The sequence below is a fragment of the Haliotis rubra genome, unplaced genomic scaffold, assembly GCF_003918875.1.
Source record: "Haliotis rubra isolate DU_JTF1 unplaced genomic scaffold, ASM391887v1 Scf1857, whole genome shotgun sequence".
Taxonomy (NCBI): Eukaryota; Metazoa; Mollusca; class Gastropoda; order Lepetellida; family Haliotidae; genus Haliotis; species Haliotis rubra.
The window spans coordinates 13777-29946 of NW_025765844.1; the positions used below are offsets into that span (position 1 = coordinate 13777).

A 16170-nucleotide genomic window follows, 5' to 3' on the forward strand; every position below is an offset into this window, starting at 1 on the left:
GTCAACAACCGAAACGAAGAATATCAGATCAGCGTTCTCATCAATTGACTTCCGATCACCGGTTCATTGAATTCGTAAAGAACTGTGGAATATAATCGAATGGCGGCGCGATTCGGTTAGCCGTGGTAACAGAAGTCAACCGATTATGGATGATGAAAGCGAGCGTATTTTCAGCCGTTTCATAATATTCCGGGCGAATGGCGACACCGAAATGAATAATAATCAATGGCAGACGAGCGAACGCCTTTAACCAATTGCTACATGGGCGACGAAGGCGAGTTCAATGTCGCTAATCGCTATTCCAGTTACATGGCGGCGGACCGGTGAATATCGTTCGACCAGACCAGACCATCGAGCAGATTCAGCAATTGGGGATGTTTGATTTGTCAGAGCGTAAATAAGTCGTTTATTCGCATCATCGTTACCTCTGTTTCGCTACGGGTTACTGAATTATTCTTAACCGACTACTGTCGGCATTCAGCGAGGAATGATTATTCGTCGGTCATCATTCGATCGCGTATTGTCGGGTTTGGACATACCGCTATGAAAACCTTCATTATCGTCGTCTCGTTCATATTGGTTACGATAACTTCCAGATGCTGAAGTACGATAAAGCCGGAGTGCCTGCCTTCAAATATTGATCACCGATTCGTCTACTGTCCAGCGAAAGATCCGGGTTGAACTGAAAGTAACCATGCCGTCGCAAAGAAAAGATCATCGAATCGGTGAATAGCTCGCCGACTCAGTTGATAGCTGGTACGTCATATCGCGTCCGTCAGTAGACGATACCATGCCGCCGATCATCGATTAATCTCGCCCGTTACATAGCCGGAATAGCCGAAGGCATGCCGTCACCCATTTATTCATACACTGGTTATCCGTTTCACCGCGAATGAGATATTCAAGAATGGGCATATTATCATATATTTTGAAGAGAACATTTCAACGTTCCTCTCCCACGAAAGACAATCGCCTGTCATCTATACCTTCTGCCCTCGTCATTGCGCGTTGTTATAGAAAAGGTCGTTCAAGAAATGACAGCTCGAATGCCTCGTTCATCTGCGTCGAGAATTAAAAACTTCACGCCGAAGGTAAGTCAGAACGTGAAGGCGACCCTCGACAAGTATCGTCAGCGTGTTTAAATCAGGCGAAGTCTTCGATTGGTTCAAATAGCCGGTGAAACTCTCATCAGTATCCCCTTCCGTTGGCAGTTGGCCGTCACGAAAGAATTCGGAAGTTCGACATGTGTTAACAATGTGCCGTTCATTTCGGTACGTCGTGAGCTGGAAATACAGCGCTAAGCGTAAAACTAAACCAAGTCAAAACAAAATTTCATGAAGAGTGGTCAATTACGTATAAATATACGTAGTCCGGTCACATTGGTGAACTCAGTTGCATATCAATATTAATATGAAGCCCAGCGCACATGTATTGGCAGGTATGGTGCTCATTATCTCGCTGGGTCGGCGGGGATCGAAGCTCAAAGCTCAGTACTGGCGATAAGCTCATTGACGAAAGTTGATTGGACGAAATAGATTATCAAAGATAATACATTGCCATCAGTAGTAAAGAACATTGAATACCTTTATTTATTCAGCCAGTCATACCGAGATGCAATACTTTATCGATCATTATGAAGCCTGAAAATTGGCCTTTGTTTCCAGCTATTGGTGTACATTTGATGAAAATGAACCGGGATTAAGTAGGCATTGTCGCGCCATGTTAACACGTTCACGCAACATTGCAACAGCAGCACGAAACGGAGACGTCACGACATTGACCATCGCAAAACATATTTTGGCGTCATTGGCATTGTTGAAGCGCCGAAGAGTCACAGTCAGTCCGTTCTTCAGCAAAGTCATAACAGCCGTATGCATAACGTTACCGTGGGGTGAATAATCGTTTGAAATTGCCGAGCACCACTGAAATAAAACCGTAATGCGACGGATTTCAACCATACTGTTGCTCAAAATCTCATCCGTTATGCGAACGGTAACATTAATTAATGTTAACATGCACCGTCTGTCAAATTCGTTACATGCTTCAGTCGTTATCTCGAAAGTTTCCGAGGCAGCAATGGCGATACTGACAAAAACGTTAATACACAAGATCAATATCTAAGCCTCGGCTCTTTGTAACAGGTTTCAAAATTTTGAGCACGTACGAATTTCGGAATTGTTAGCATCTACGTAACAGTCGGTGAAAGGGTTTGGTAAGAATGACCGGGCCGTATTGAGCCTCTTTGACCAGTAGCCAGTTTTTCGGCAGGCGTCACCTCTTCTTACCCACGAAGCTGCGCTCAATAAAGCGTTTCACCATTAAAGAATACTGCCTCGAGTACAATCGGGTCTATCTGCGTTTCATTGCCGCGCCCACAAAGAGCCCGTTGCTGGCAAATCAGTGGTCACAAGTAACCAATTTGTCGTAGGTATGGCGTGCTCGTTGGTTAATTCACCACCGTTCATAATCGGTCTGGTCAACCGGGGATTCCTCATTGGAATGGAAGAAATCGAAAAGTCCTCAGATCATCGAAAACCATCGATATCATCATTCGCGTTCGCATTCACGTTACCGTTCTCATCGATAAATATCAATAAAATCGTCCACTTTGTTCGTCCGGTATTATCATTACCGTATCGAGTTTACATTCAACACGATAATATTAATAATTCAATGATATTCGGCCATAATCATAAAATTCCATGCATGATATTGTTAACGGACACCATCTATATCTATTTAATCAATAGTTACGAGTCATATAATCGGATCAACCTTCGACGTCGATGATCACACATAATCAACAACAGACGTACCATCATATTGCTTCATAATCAGAATCAATAAACACATAATACCGTTCAATCAGGAAAGGTCATGGCATTGTCATAAAGATAAATTTATAAACGCCGAGAGTTTATTCAGTCTACTGGTCAATACTAAAGGTCATAGCGATAGCGAGTTTATTAACGTCAATATCCACCGAAACATGAAAGTCTATCATCTACCACGATCCGAATTGCGAAAGCGAAAAGAAAGATTAATTACGTACCGAATTAATCGTCTCATCGGTATTGGCAAATGCACGTTCGACTTTAAACAATCGTACTTCGATATTCAGGTTTAGCAGCATCGTTAATCGTTATCACAGACGCCCGATGAAAAGTCGCATTGAATAATCAATCAATCGGTCAATCTTTACGCCTTCGTTATCCGGCGTAGCTTTATAACGCACAACGCGACTGATAATATCGTTCCGTACCATCAATGTTTGAAGCGGTTTGTCTTTCGAGATTCCAGATTTCCGTTTGTCAGAATAGTCAAAATGATAGTTAACGCCAGCACGATACGCCAGTAAAGATTAGATGATGTAGCGTTGTGTTGATGTCGGCAATTCCGAAGCCGTTTCAAATAATATGATTGTTTGTTCAGTCGAATCGAATTGTCCGTACCCGACCGGAAATATTGCAGTTAAGTTAAAGGTCAGACGGAACTCAGTCAACAGTTGGGGAACGAAGATCGTGTCAATGACTCGAATACAGCGGAGACAATGTAATTCAATATCATCAACCCAAACGACACAAGATGAACCGGCCCGGTATCACCATCTTCAAAGTTTGTTTAATTTTCAGCGAAAGAAAGATTACCGGCTAAACAACCAGGAAGTCAGTTGATTTGTGCTCCGTTCCTCAGCCTTCGTTAGCCGGCATTTACAACGAATTCCAAGTTTAACTTTCAAAAAATACCCGCATTCTGATGTTTGGTTTGTGGGTATAATATCGTTGACCAGACGTCGTGACGAGGTCGTGTCGATTCACAGCCCGCTGGACCGGTTACAATTCGTTAGCTTTCACGTTTATTGGTCGAATTACGTGGTCGCGTACAATCGCATTGATATCATGTCGTAAAGCAAGATCGCCAAACAGCTTTCAGTAGTCTGCCGAGTACCGTTTTGATACCAGATTTCCGGGAAGAACGGCACGCCGCAACGACGTGTTTCGGTAAGGACAAGCGAGTTTATGCCGTAATATACGCGATAAGAGGGCGAAATAAAATGACAATAGCTTATATAGCCAGCCTAATCAACAATCAATAAATAACAGAACTCGAGATTTATATCGTCAATATATACAGTTATACATTATTGCATACCGAATAAATAGGAAGTTGAAATACGTTGCTTTGCTCATTACGAAGGAAGCAATCAAACTGGGGCCATTATTTCCAGTATGGGTGCGTCGACCATCCAGCATCGTTGATATGCCCTCAACAAATAGCACGCAGCCGCTCGAAGGTTGCCACCGGCTGATGACGAAAGAAATACACAGATTAATAAATAAAGCAAAACGATTCGAGTCAAAACCGTACAATTGGCTGTTGCTATCAGTAATTATCACCAGTACGATAAAGCAGTCGTCATTGCAAAAGTTACCGGCCACGTACCGCCGATACGACGGCCGTCGCAAAGACTGTCAACTCCAGGTGACAATAGTCGTTCATTTCGCTCGTCACGCCAACCGTCAATTGGCCACCAGGGTAGTTGACAGGCAGTCTGGCGTTTTTCAGTTGAACATATCGTAGCATCACATTAAAGTTATGCGCAGCCTGACGCGCAAGTATGCTGCAGGTGCATGTGGAAGACCGTCACTTCACATTCATTTCAGTCGTATATCAATTGAATGTATAGCATTTCTCATTCGATATTTTAACACAGCTTTCATAATCGTATTCAGAACAGCTACTTCACGACATTACCAACATCAAACAGTCATCGTTAAAACTTGTATACCATTTCATCATCATCATTATTCGTCATTCATAAGCCGTTATCACGCTGAATATACCAGCCACTCGACAGTTTCTAGTAAACACGGTCGTCGACAGAAAAGCATACAACTTCCAACATCCGACCGTGTTCTTTGTCAATAAGCGTCGTTACGACGTCATTCTATTGTTTGGCATGTCACAGCATTGTGCTGACATAACGTCATTGGTTTGTAGTACCAGCTTTTCGAGTAAATGAGACAGCCTTGGTTTAGAAGCTGGTAATACATAATAAAAACAATTGCTGGATCGGTGAATTCGGTCAGCACCAGCTTTTTGTGGGATTCGGCGAAAAGCAATAGCCGATCTTCGTCCCCATCGCAATGCGTCCACAAAACAGGCAGCGACCCCACCAAGTCTGGCGTACCGTATATTATTATTGCCATCGTCATTGTCGATAGAGTAAATTAGCAGCCAGCAGCCGTTCAATACGGCATAATGCGAAACCCATTGAAACTGTCGTAATATTGTCAAACAGCTGCTGCGGCGCAAAAACCGTCTTCGTCATCATCATATTGTGTTATCACCGCCGTGCCACCTGTTGCAGTCCCTTTAAATGCCATTAATTCAACCTGAACCAAAGTCAAAACATTAATGACCATGGTTCGCCGAAGCGTGTCGCCGACAAGCCGCGGCTTCAAAACACTACGCCCGACAGATCTGGCATACTATCAGTTGACGTTTATCGCTGCGTATCGTCACTAACAATAGAAAGCCCGTAACCTTTACCAGACATTATAGATGCGAGCCAGTAATAGTATCGTCGGTCATATTTCCTCGATAGGCATGTTGTTTCCACAAGCGCATGAATCAACACTGTCCGAATGCAACTCGTCTCTTCATCGCTATTGTATCATTCTACCATAATGCCATATGTCAGGGGTTAACATAAAGAAACTGCGCATACAAAATTTTAAAATTCCAATATCAAAGTTCCGTAGACATTTGTGAATTAAACCAGAGACATGTAACCAACATGCATGCCACGCCCCGCGACGTTAGTGCAACTTCGACGCAGCACGTTAGCCGTGCACGCGCACGGGTAAAGCAGAAACAGAGCAATGAATGTCACAATACCGGGTCACTTTCAATTCTTTCGAGACGTTCAAAAATAAACGGTTAGGCCGAAACGCATGTTGGCCGACGTTCTACTGTCATGGTGTCATTGGGGTGGGTAACTGCAAATGTCTCAAAGCGGCCGCAATGTTTCCACCGCCAGTCGAACAATATATCGACGACACGTTTCGACGTTCATCGCAAACGGGTCGCCAAGATAACAGCAGGCGCCTACTCCGTCATTAAGCTCAGCATCGCAGCAGTTCTGACGTCAAGCCTTATAACGCAAAGCCTACGCAACAGGTCATGTCCCGGTACGCAGCCTGTCCGCCGGGTATGTCCAACATCGGCATTGAGAACAGCAGTGCATCGACGACGCATAGAGCCTATCAAACGTGCAAGGAAGGCTTGTGGGATGTCACGCCAGATTCTCTCAAGTTCTGTTGCAAGGTCAAGGACGTTATCTGGCGGATGAGGAAGACGGCGTAGACATCGATCCATCTCGTCCCAAACAACATGCTCTATCGGGGAGAGATCCGGTGAATTGCAGGCCAAGGCAGTAAGTCAACGTTTTGGTGTTGCAAGAAATCCATAGCAACCCTTGCCGTATGAGGGCGGGCATTGTCCTGTTGGAATATTAACCCAGGGCCATGACGTTGCAGAAAAGGAATTGCCACAGGTCGAAGAATCTGATCCCTGTAGCCCACACCAGTCACGTTGCCCTGAACAATCACCAAAGGAGTTCTTTGGCGTGCTGTTATTCCACCCCAAATCATCACGGAACCACCACCAAAGCGATTCCTCTCCAAGACACAGACCTGTGCATAACGTTCTCCCACGCGTCTATAGGCACGTTGATGTCCATCACTATGGGAAATGTTAAACCTGGACTCTTCTGTAAAAACAACATTTCTCCACCAAAACAAGGGTCTGCGGACATGATTTCGGCACCACATTCGGCGAGCTTGTCGATGACGTTGTGTCAGGATAGGCCGTATGGCGGGACGCCGTGGTCTGATCCCGTGATGACGTAAACGTTGTCGAACTGTGTTAGTGGATACGGCGAAGTCCTGATGGTTCGGGCAGTCATCACTGCAGTCTGAAACCTGTGGCGAAGATGGGGCACCCTTATCCATCTGTCCTGTCTTGGCGTTGTTACACGTGGACGTCCAGAACGTGTCCGATCGATGACGTCATTTGTGTTCTGGTAGCGTCTCACCAGTGCAGAAATGGTGTTCCGGTGGCAGTGGAAATGTGCAGCCACTTGTCGTTGAGACATTCCCCACGGACCACCCCCCAATGGCCTCATGACCTTGTGCAGACGTCAGCCTTGGCATGCTATGCGTTTTCAATAGCCGTTTAATTTTTTGAACGATCGCAAGGGCAGGGTTTGAGCTTCCAAAGTGACAGTATTGTGTGGCATTCATTTGCTCTGTTTCTCTTTCCCGGAATGCACGTGCAACAACGTATTGCACGTCTCAAGGACGAACCCACTGACGTCACGGAACGTGGCACGTGCATGCATGTTGGATACATGTCACTAATCTCTGAGTTTAAATTCTTCATGTGTCTACACAGGTTTGATAATTTAGATTTTAAATTTTGTATGCACAGTTTCTTTATGTGCCTAGTATATAATACATTATGTAGACAGGAATGATGTCAAGAATTGATTTCTCCAGCTGAAATTAGTTGATCAATTTCACTTTAGACCTCTTTGATTTTTTAAATTTTTATTTTATTTTTTAAAGATTTTATTATGATTTGAGTGCACGTGAATTAATGCGCTCAGCGGTTCAAGTATTGATCCACGGTTCACTGTGACCTTGTAAGTTCACGTGAAAGGACTTGGGGATTACACACGTGAGTGACCTACTTCCGGACAGTGTGTTGATTCATATGCGCTGTAGATAAACAAACATACCCTATCGGGAAGTAAAATTCTAGAACCGACAATTACTGTATTCTTTTGTTAGCTCACTATTACATCCTATAATGTCACAATAAAGGCACTGTCTGGGATTACAGACTTCCTATTGTTAGTGACAATCTACGCGGAATCTCTAAACGTCAACTGAGTAAATATATCTTTATGTAAGATCTTTATCGGGCATGGGTACGTTAACAGGAATATATGTTACGTATCAACGTACAACTCGGCGAACCATAGTCCAGGCATTATCTGTACAACTGAAATATAGGTTGAATTAATGGGACTTAAAGGGATATAACTGTAAGAATAACAACAATGATAACAATATGATGATGAGTGAGTGAGTTTGGTTTTACGCCGCTTTTAGCAATATTTGAGCAATATTACGACGGGGTACACCAGAAATGGGCTTCACACATTGTACCCATGTGGGGATTCAAACCCGGGGCTTCGGCGTGACGAGCAAACGCTTTAACCACTCAGGCTACCTCCCGCCCGATATAATGATGATACAATAATAATATATTAATTATAGACTGGTGATGAGGTCACTGCCTGTTTTTATGGACCCGCGAAAAGCAATATTGACCGAGGACGAAGAGATCAATATTGCTTTTCGCGGGTCCATAAAACAGGTACTGACCGAATTCACCAGTCCATAAGTGATTTTATTATGTAATTACCGAAAAAGCTTCTAAAACCAAAACGTGTCCATTTACTCAAGAAAAGTAATTTTATTTTCACTACAAACCAATGACGTTATGTCAACAATACTGTGACATGTAAACAATAGAATGACGTCATAGCTTGACGCCCCTATCTATTTTTAGTAACTCAAGTCAATATGACTTTTGGTCGGACCTGTGGTGGGAGTCAATATGCTTTTCTGTCGACGGTCACGTGACCGCCTCTAGACCAATCAGGTAGCTGGAAATATATGCTTACATGATAACAACTATGAAAATGACGAATAATGATGATGATGAAAATGAGCCCGTATCCCCCCCCTAAATTTTAACGATGAGGAAAAATTTCTTTGAGTGGCATTTTTAGAAGTTGGATATGTCATTCAGTATGTTCAGATACAATTATAGAAATGTGTTAAAACTCATCCTTATCAGATGAGAAATATATATTCAGTTGATATGATTTGACTAGAATGAAATGTAAAGGGGGATACGGGCGGAAGTCTTTCCCACATACACCTGCAACGCCTGCGCACGTCAAACACGCATAACGCAATGTGAAAATCTCCTGATATTGACAACTGAAAACATGTAGATTGCCTGTCAAAACTACCCTGAGTATGATTGGCCAACTGACTGACGGTTGGGCGTGACGGGTTGAAATAGACAACCTGTTGTCACCTGGAGTTGATTAGTCTTGCGACAGCCGTCGGTATCGAGCGCACGAGCCGCACGTGAAGATTGTGCTGCAATGGCGTGCTGTCAGCAGGTGAGTGAATTACTGTCGCAAATAACATGAAATTAACACGGTTTTGATATCTGAATGTTTGAATATGTCACTGTATATGCAGGTGCTTGTATAAATCTAGCTGGAGCCTCTTTTCATCATGTAATTATCAACAACCTTCGAACTACATGTAACGTTATATTTTGTTGAAGACATATCTTCAACACTTGACGTATAAGGATAGTCGACTTTATTACTAAATAATATTTAGTCTGATTATATATGTAAACAAGCTAACATATTTCAATTTCCCTGTTTATTCAGTATACAATAACATATATATATATATATGGCACGGTCATCATCTCAGGTTCTGATTATTTGTGGTGGTTGTTTAGCCTAGTGGTTAAAGAGCTGGCTATATAAATATTAATCATTTATTATTTAATACATCTTATCGCTTGTATATTGCAACACTTCGCTCCTTCTAATCCTTGCAAACACGTCGTGCAGCGTGCCCTGTCGTACAGCGTGCTCTGACAAACGGAAATCTGGAAATCTCAAAACGAGTCTCGGCGGATAGAAATGTTTGGCGGTCTTGTACGGCCTTGATATTATATCAATCACATTGTACGTTACATGAATACATTTAATAAGCGCAGAGAACACATAAATAACAGGTGTAACCAGTGAGTCAGATGAATTGTGAATCATTTTACGACCTCATCAAACCTGGGCAGTCTATGACGTCTTAGTTAACGTCATGCTGCCTAAACCTTGCCATAAAATATAGAAATACGATTTTTTTTTTTAAAGTTTAAACTTAAAATTCATTTGTAAATACCAGCTTCTTATGAAACAAGGAATTGGAATTTCGTGTAACCATAGTTGTTTGTAGTATCTCTTTTCACTTGAGAAAATTCGGCTAGGCTGAAAAGAAGGTCATTGTCTGAATTGGTTCATGAGACTCTTGTATCGGTTTGCGGGTTTGATTCCCCACATAGGTACAATGTGTGGAGCCCATTTCTGGTGTCTCCCGCCTTGATATTCAAGTCAAAACATTGACTACACAACAGTCTCGTTTCCTAGCTGTTGACTGGGTTCCGTCCTATTGCGCAACTTAGTACAATAACCAGTCCAGAATTTTGAGACCAATTCATTCAACTGGATATAAAATAGTAATCACTATTATTTGAAACAGCTAGGCACTTGTATATTGCAACACTACGCTCCTTCTAATCCTTGCAAACACGTCGTGCAGCGTGCTCTGTCGTACAGCTTGCTCTGACAAACGGAAATCTGGAAATAGTGGAAATCTCAAAACAAGACTCGGCCGCTAGAAAAGCTTGGTGGTCTGGTACGGACTTGATATTATATCAATCACATTGTACGTTATAAAATACACCGAATAAGCGCAAAGAACACATAAAAGGTGTAACCAGTGAGCCAGATGAATTGTGAATTATTGTACGACCTCATCAAACCTGGGCAGTCTGTGACGTCTTAGTTAACGACATGCTGCCTAAACCTCGTCATAAAATATAAAAATACGATTATTTTAAAATTGAACATTAAAATTCATTGCAAATACCATTTTCTGATGAAACAAGGAATTGGAATTCAGTGTAACCATAGCTGTTTGTAGTGTCTCTTTTCACTTTCACACGAGGTAATTCGGATCGGCTGAAAGGTAGGTCATTGTCTGAATTGGCTAATGAGACTCATGTTTCGGTTTGCTGGGATATTGCTAAAAGCGGCGTGAAACTAAACTCACTCACTCACTCTAATCACCTGTGCTTGTATTGATTAGTAAGATTTAGTCTCGCTCTCAGCGACACCGACATTTATGCTATGTAACAAAATGCCACTTAACCTATAACATATTACACAAACCCATCAGAAGAAAATTCTTTCCTGTGGTGTTGGTATTTAAAGGCAGTATTGTATATGTTTATTGTTCCTATTATGAATAATACCGCAGTACTGATTGGTACATCTGTTGTTGTTATATGTAATCATATCCAACATCGAGAGGTTTAATTATTATATATAGCTCATAGCTTGTGATTAAATAAATATATAAATGGTATCCATTAAGAATATGTAAATACACACGCCGTTTTACACCCTGAGAGTTGTATACGCCCTGGGCCTGATGTCGACAGAGATTTATTATTAACATAATGTATGTGAACGGATCGTGTTGAATATAAACTTCAATACAGCTTTTAATTTTAATAAATGTACAGACAGACAAAACAGTTTATTTTTGTAACACGTGAATGTACTTATCGATTGAAATGACAATGGTTAAAGAACATGGAATATGCAAACACCAGGCCAGATGGCCAATGGGTTATGATTAGCATACATCAGCTGGGGTATTGAAATATAATCGCGTTTATTGTCCTGAGGGGCCTTGTTCGGTCTACTCCCAGTTGTGAGACTCCCAGTTGTGAGACAGTTATGAGACAGTGGATAGATTAATAACGAAAACACACCATACTCCCCTGTCTGATAGAATGGATTCACCCTAGCTAATTACTGATTTGCTATGTAACTGAATCTTGTGGAGGTAACTAAATGAAACTTTATAAGATAAATTGATTAACATACTCAGGCAAATGTCTTTAATAATTAAACACTTTGTGTAGGTAACTTCGTGATAAAAGAGAAATTAATTTACCTACTCAGATTTACTCCGTCTCCGAAACTACAAGCTATAGTTAAAGAAATAACTCTGAAATTTACAGTCGAAATGCCCCCTTATGCCAAACCCTTTCTACCCGACACAATAAATTTATGGAATGCCCTAACAAATTCCAAAGAGTCATGCAGTCTCAAAGAATTTTAAAACCTAATTACAAAACCGAAAACAAGATATATATTGATCTTAATTATGGCTCTTGTTTTGTCAAATCGTTCATTGCTGCCTCAGGCTCGGATCTAGCGACCCAAACGCCGATAAGTATAACAGACATTTAATAGACAGTGCATGTTGCTCTTGTGGATATGAACTACCCGTTATAACCTGGATAAGTTTTGAACGGAAACAAAAGAATTTACTCCGTGTAAACCAGAAAATAGTTGAAATCCGTCCACGATTATATCATCGAGACACAACCTTCAAATGTTCACAGGGAAATAGTGAAATTAACTCAACAACCTTCTCGTGATTGATTTATATTCCTACAATAGCTTGTTAGACACACACTACTGTAACTCTCTAATTATGACTACTTAGAGAATAGTTGTATTTGATGTAATCTGTATATATTTATATGTACTTAAAAATATATTTTTGCAATAGTCAATATCGATGACGTCACATCCTCCATTTAATTTTATATTTTATGTTGCATGGGAGCGGTGTTAACATAAGCAGTAATACTTCACCAATCCCAGTTCATTTTCATAAATAATAATAAAATATGTTTAAACCAAAATGACTTTCAAACTTCATAATAGTCAATAAAAATGTGTTATCATAATTACATATTCTTCTGAATAAATAAAATATTCAATGAACTATTTCTTCTGTGTAAATATAATCTTTGATAATCTATTTCATTAATCAACTCATCAATGAACTATGCCTCCTGTGGGTACTGGGCTGGGCTGGTCCCACTTTCATTGTAGGGATGTGGAAACACCACCTACTAGTATGTGCACTGAACCATTAATTAATGTGTCTCACAACTGGGAGTTCTCACAAATGGGAGGACGCCCCCTTGTTCACTGGTTGCCGGATACATATATTGCTCTATCTAATTAATTGGCTCCCTCTTTCATAGAAGGGAAGACTGACTGACTGAGTTTAGTTTTACGCCGCTTTTAGCAATATTCCAGCAATATCACGGCGGGGGACACCAGAAATGGGCTTAACACATTGTGCCCATGTGGGGAATCGAACCCGGGTCTTCGGCGTGACGAGCCAACGCTTTAACCACTAGGCTACCCCACCGCCCATAGAAGGGAAGAGGAAGAAGAAGATATTTTATTTCAGTGTCACATGCTCTATAATAAAATCAGTAATTAAAGTACATAAAATATATTGCACATATAGTAAAAGTGAGCATCCGGCCTTCAAGGACTACGAGACACTAATTATTGTCATTAAAATACAGACACATTGCGTCTTGTGACAGTAATTGAAATGCACTGTTTCTTTACGTGATGACCATTTGTGTGCATCCGTAGTCAGAAACAACGAATCGTTTTGTTTCTTAGAGGGGCAATTTTGAAATCAATATCTAATAATCATTAAATCAAGAGACCGATAAGAGTTCGCTGACCTCTGACCTCTGAGCAACTGACCTCCTTATCTCAGTGGAGTATGACCTGTGATAATGAAATTAAAGGGACTCTGATGAGGAGTTTCACACCAGCGATGTATCTATTTGAATCTCAATCAGACTACATCTTTCACCCTGTTACAAACCCATTGCTCTCTGACGATACTTACATCGAAGGTCGCCTTCAGTACACGTTCTGGCCTACTATTCGGCGTAGAGACTTTAAATTCTCGGTACAAATGAACGAAGCATTCAGACTAGCATATCCGATTTCTGTACCTCGACGACGAACTTGAACGACCTTTTCTGTATGTACATAATGACGGGGCATACATAGAGAGTATAAAAGATGACAAAGGACGGGTGTCGCCTAAAATTATCTCAATTATATAGGAGAAGGGTGTCATTGAAAAAATGACAGTTCTCTCCAAAATATATAAATGTATACCCATTCTTGAATATCCTCCCGCCTCCATTCCCCTTGATGTAAGAAGTACAGATGTGAAGGTATATGAATAAATAAGTGATTGGTTGGTTGTGTTGTTGTTTAACGCCGCACTCAGCAATATTCCAGCTATATAACGGGCAAGACAATCCAGTGATCAACAGCATGAGCATCGATCTACGCAATTGGGACACGATATGACGTATATCAACCAAGTCAGCGAGCCTGACCACCCGATCCCGATAGTCGCCTCTTACGACAAGCATGGGTTACTCCCAGTTCTAACCCGGATCTTCACTGGACAATAGATAAGTGAAGATCAGTGATGAAACCAGCTGTTTGGAAAAGGTAAGGCACTTCCAGCCCTATCGGTAGCACCGTAATCAGAGCATCCTATAGGATTGTCATGTAATATAGACAGACGGCATTGTGAGGTTTTCTATGCTTGTGTCCAAACGGTCGACTCTAGTGTATGTACACGTCATATGAGATGATGGTAGTTGGATCGGCAGCATGTCCATCTTCCTTCGTCTGAAGATCCGGGTTAGAATGAACCTTCAGTAACCCATGCTTGTCGTAAGAGGCGACTAACGGGATCGGGTGGTCAGGCTCGCTGACTTGGTTCACACATGTCATCGTATCCCAATTGCGCAGATCGATGCTCATGCCAGTGGTCACTGGATTGTCTGGTCCAGACTCGATTATTCACAGTCCGCCGCCATATAGCTGGAATATTGCTGAGTGCGGCGTAAAACGAAACTCACTCACTCCTTCGTCACCCATGTAGGGCGGTGGGTTAGCTTAGTGGTTAAAGCGTTCGCTCGTCATGCCGACGGCTACCTGTACCTAGATGCGTGGATGTGTGGAGCCCATTTCTGGTGTCACCCGTCGTGATATTGCTGGAATATTGCTATAAACGGCGTAAAACTACACTCACTCATCATCCATGTCATCAGATCATCAGTTGTCTTCTGTTACCACAGCAACCGGGTCACGCCACCCATCGGTGTATTCCCATACTGCCTACAGTTCCAAACTGCCTACAGGTTCAAACAACAATAGGGTCCAGTGATCAGGAAGTCAAGTTAATGGGAATACACTGATCTGACCTGTTCTACCCCCTGCTAAAATGAACTTGACCAGTTACTTGGTTACTGAACTGACCTATTCTATGGTGTCTTCCCACTCTGCCTACAGAAGTTTAAAAACTGACAAGTGTTGGTTGGTTTATTCATTCTGAGAATTCTCCGTCTTTACATGGAGACATGGGTATATCATGAAAAATTGATAAGTTTTACAATCTTTTACTGGTTTCACAATTACACACAACTGACAAGGATGTCCATTTCGCAGTTTGGGATGAAGGCAGTTTGGAACTGTAGGCAGTATGGGACCTAACCCCACCCACCTTCCCCGCGTTCACCTCAAGCGAAATGTTAGCCTATTTCCCTCACCCCACCGCATAATGTCCACCTCAATGACTGAGCAAGTTTAGATAGTCACGTCTCACTTCAAGGATGACGCTTCACCAGGGATTTTCTTTTAGGTTCCTTTTGGATTTCATTTTATTTTTACAGCTTTATTTCTTGGGCTAATTTTCGGTCTTGGGTACAATGTACGCTTCAAAAAAGACGGTTGTTTGTTTACGGATCTGCCCCTTGAAGACAGGGATGCACTTTTCTGTTGACATTGTCACATACGGGGATTGGAATGTCAACAAAGGATTAGGAAGTAAACGCAAAACGTGCAAATGACAAGTGCCTTAATCCACGCATCAGTAGCGGGATTACTGGGTACACCGAACTACTGTCATGGTGTTTTGATTGTACAAGACACTACCGTGAAGCTGATGTTGACAATGTGACGCCGATAATTGTGATTGCACTAGCAATGAATAACGCACTGCCGTGATAAGTATCCGAACACAATGGCATGATAAGAATCTTAACAATGCATTGGTATGACACATATCTTAAAAATCTCGGCATGGCGTTATAGTCTTCACCTCGAGAGAATAGCGCCGAGCACAAGTCAAACCAAATCATAGTTCATGATAAGCAAATTCTGATTCCGTGAAGATAAAGTCCATCGAAGTTTGAACACATAGAGAGTGAGGTGAAAGTGTGTTTGGATGGGGGTGGATGAGGAGGTAGGAGGAAGACGCGGTAGCGCTGCCCCTGGATTTATATCTAATAAAATCTTAT

The 16170-nt window shown here is 41.8% G+C and overlaps 1 protein-coding gene across 1 annotated transcript in view; it reads left to right on the plus strand.

Annotated features, from left to right (window-relative positions):
- The first annotated feature begins 9169 nt into the window (after positions 1 to 9169).
- LOC124273910 (metalloreductase STEAP4-like) overlaps positions 9170 to 16170 on the plus strand; it is a 36167-nt gene continuing 29166 nt past the window's right edge. Inside the window, exon 1 of the mRNA XM_046709251.1 lies at positions 9170 to 9268. Coding sequence (XP_046565207.1) covers positions 9251 to 9268 — 18 coding nt within the window. The 5' untranslated portion in view covers positions 9170 to 9250. The remainder of the gene's footprint in view (positions 9269 to 16170) is intronic.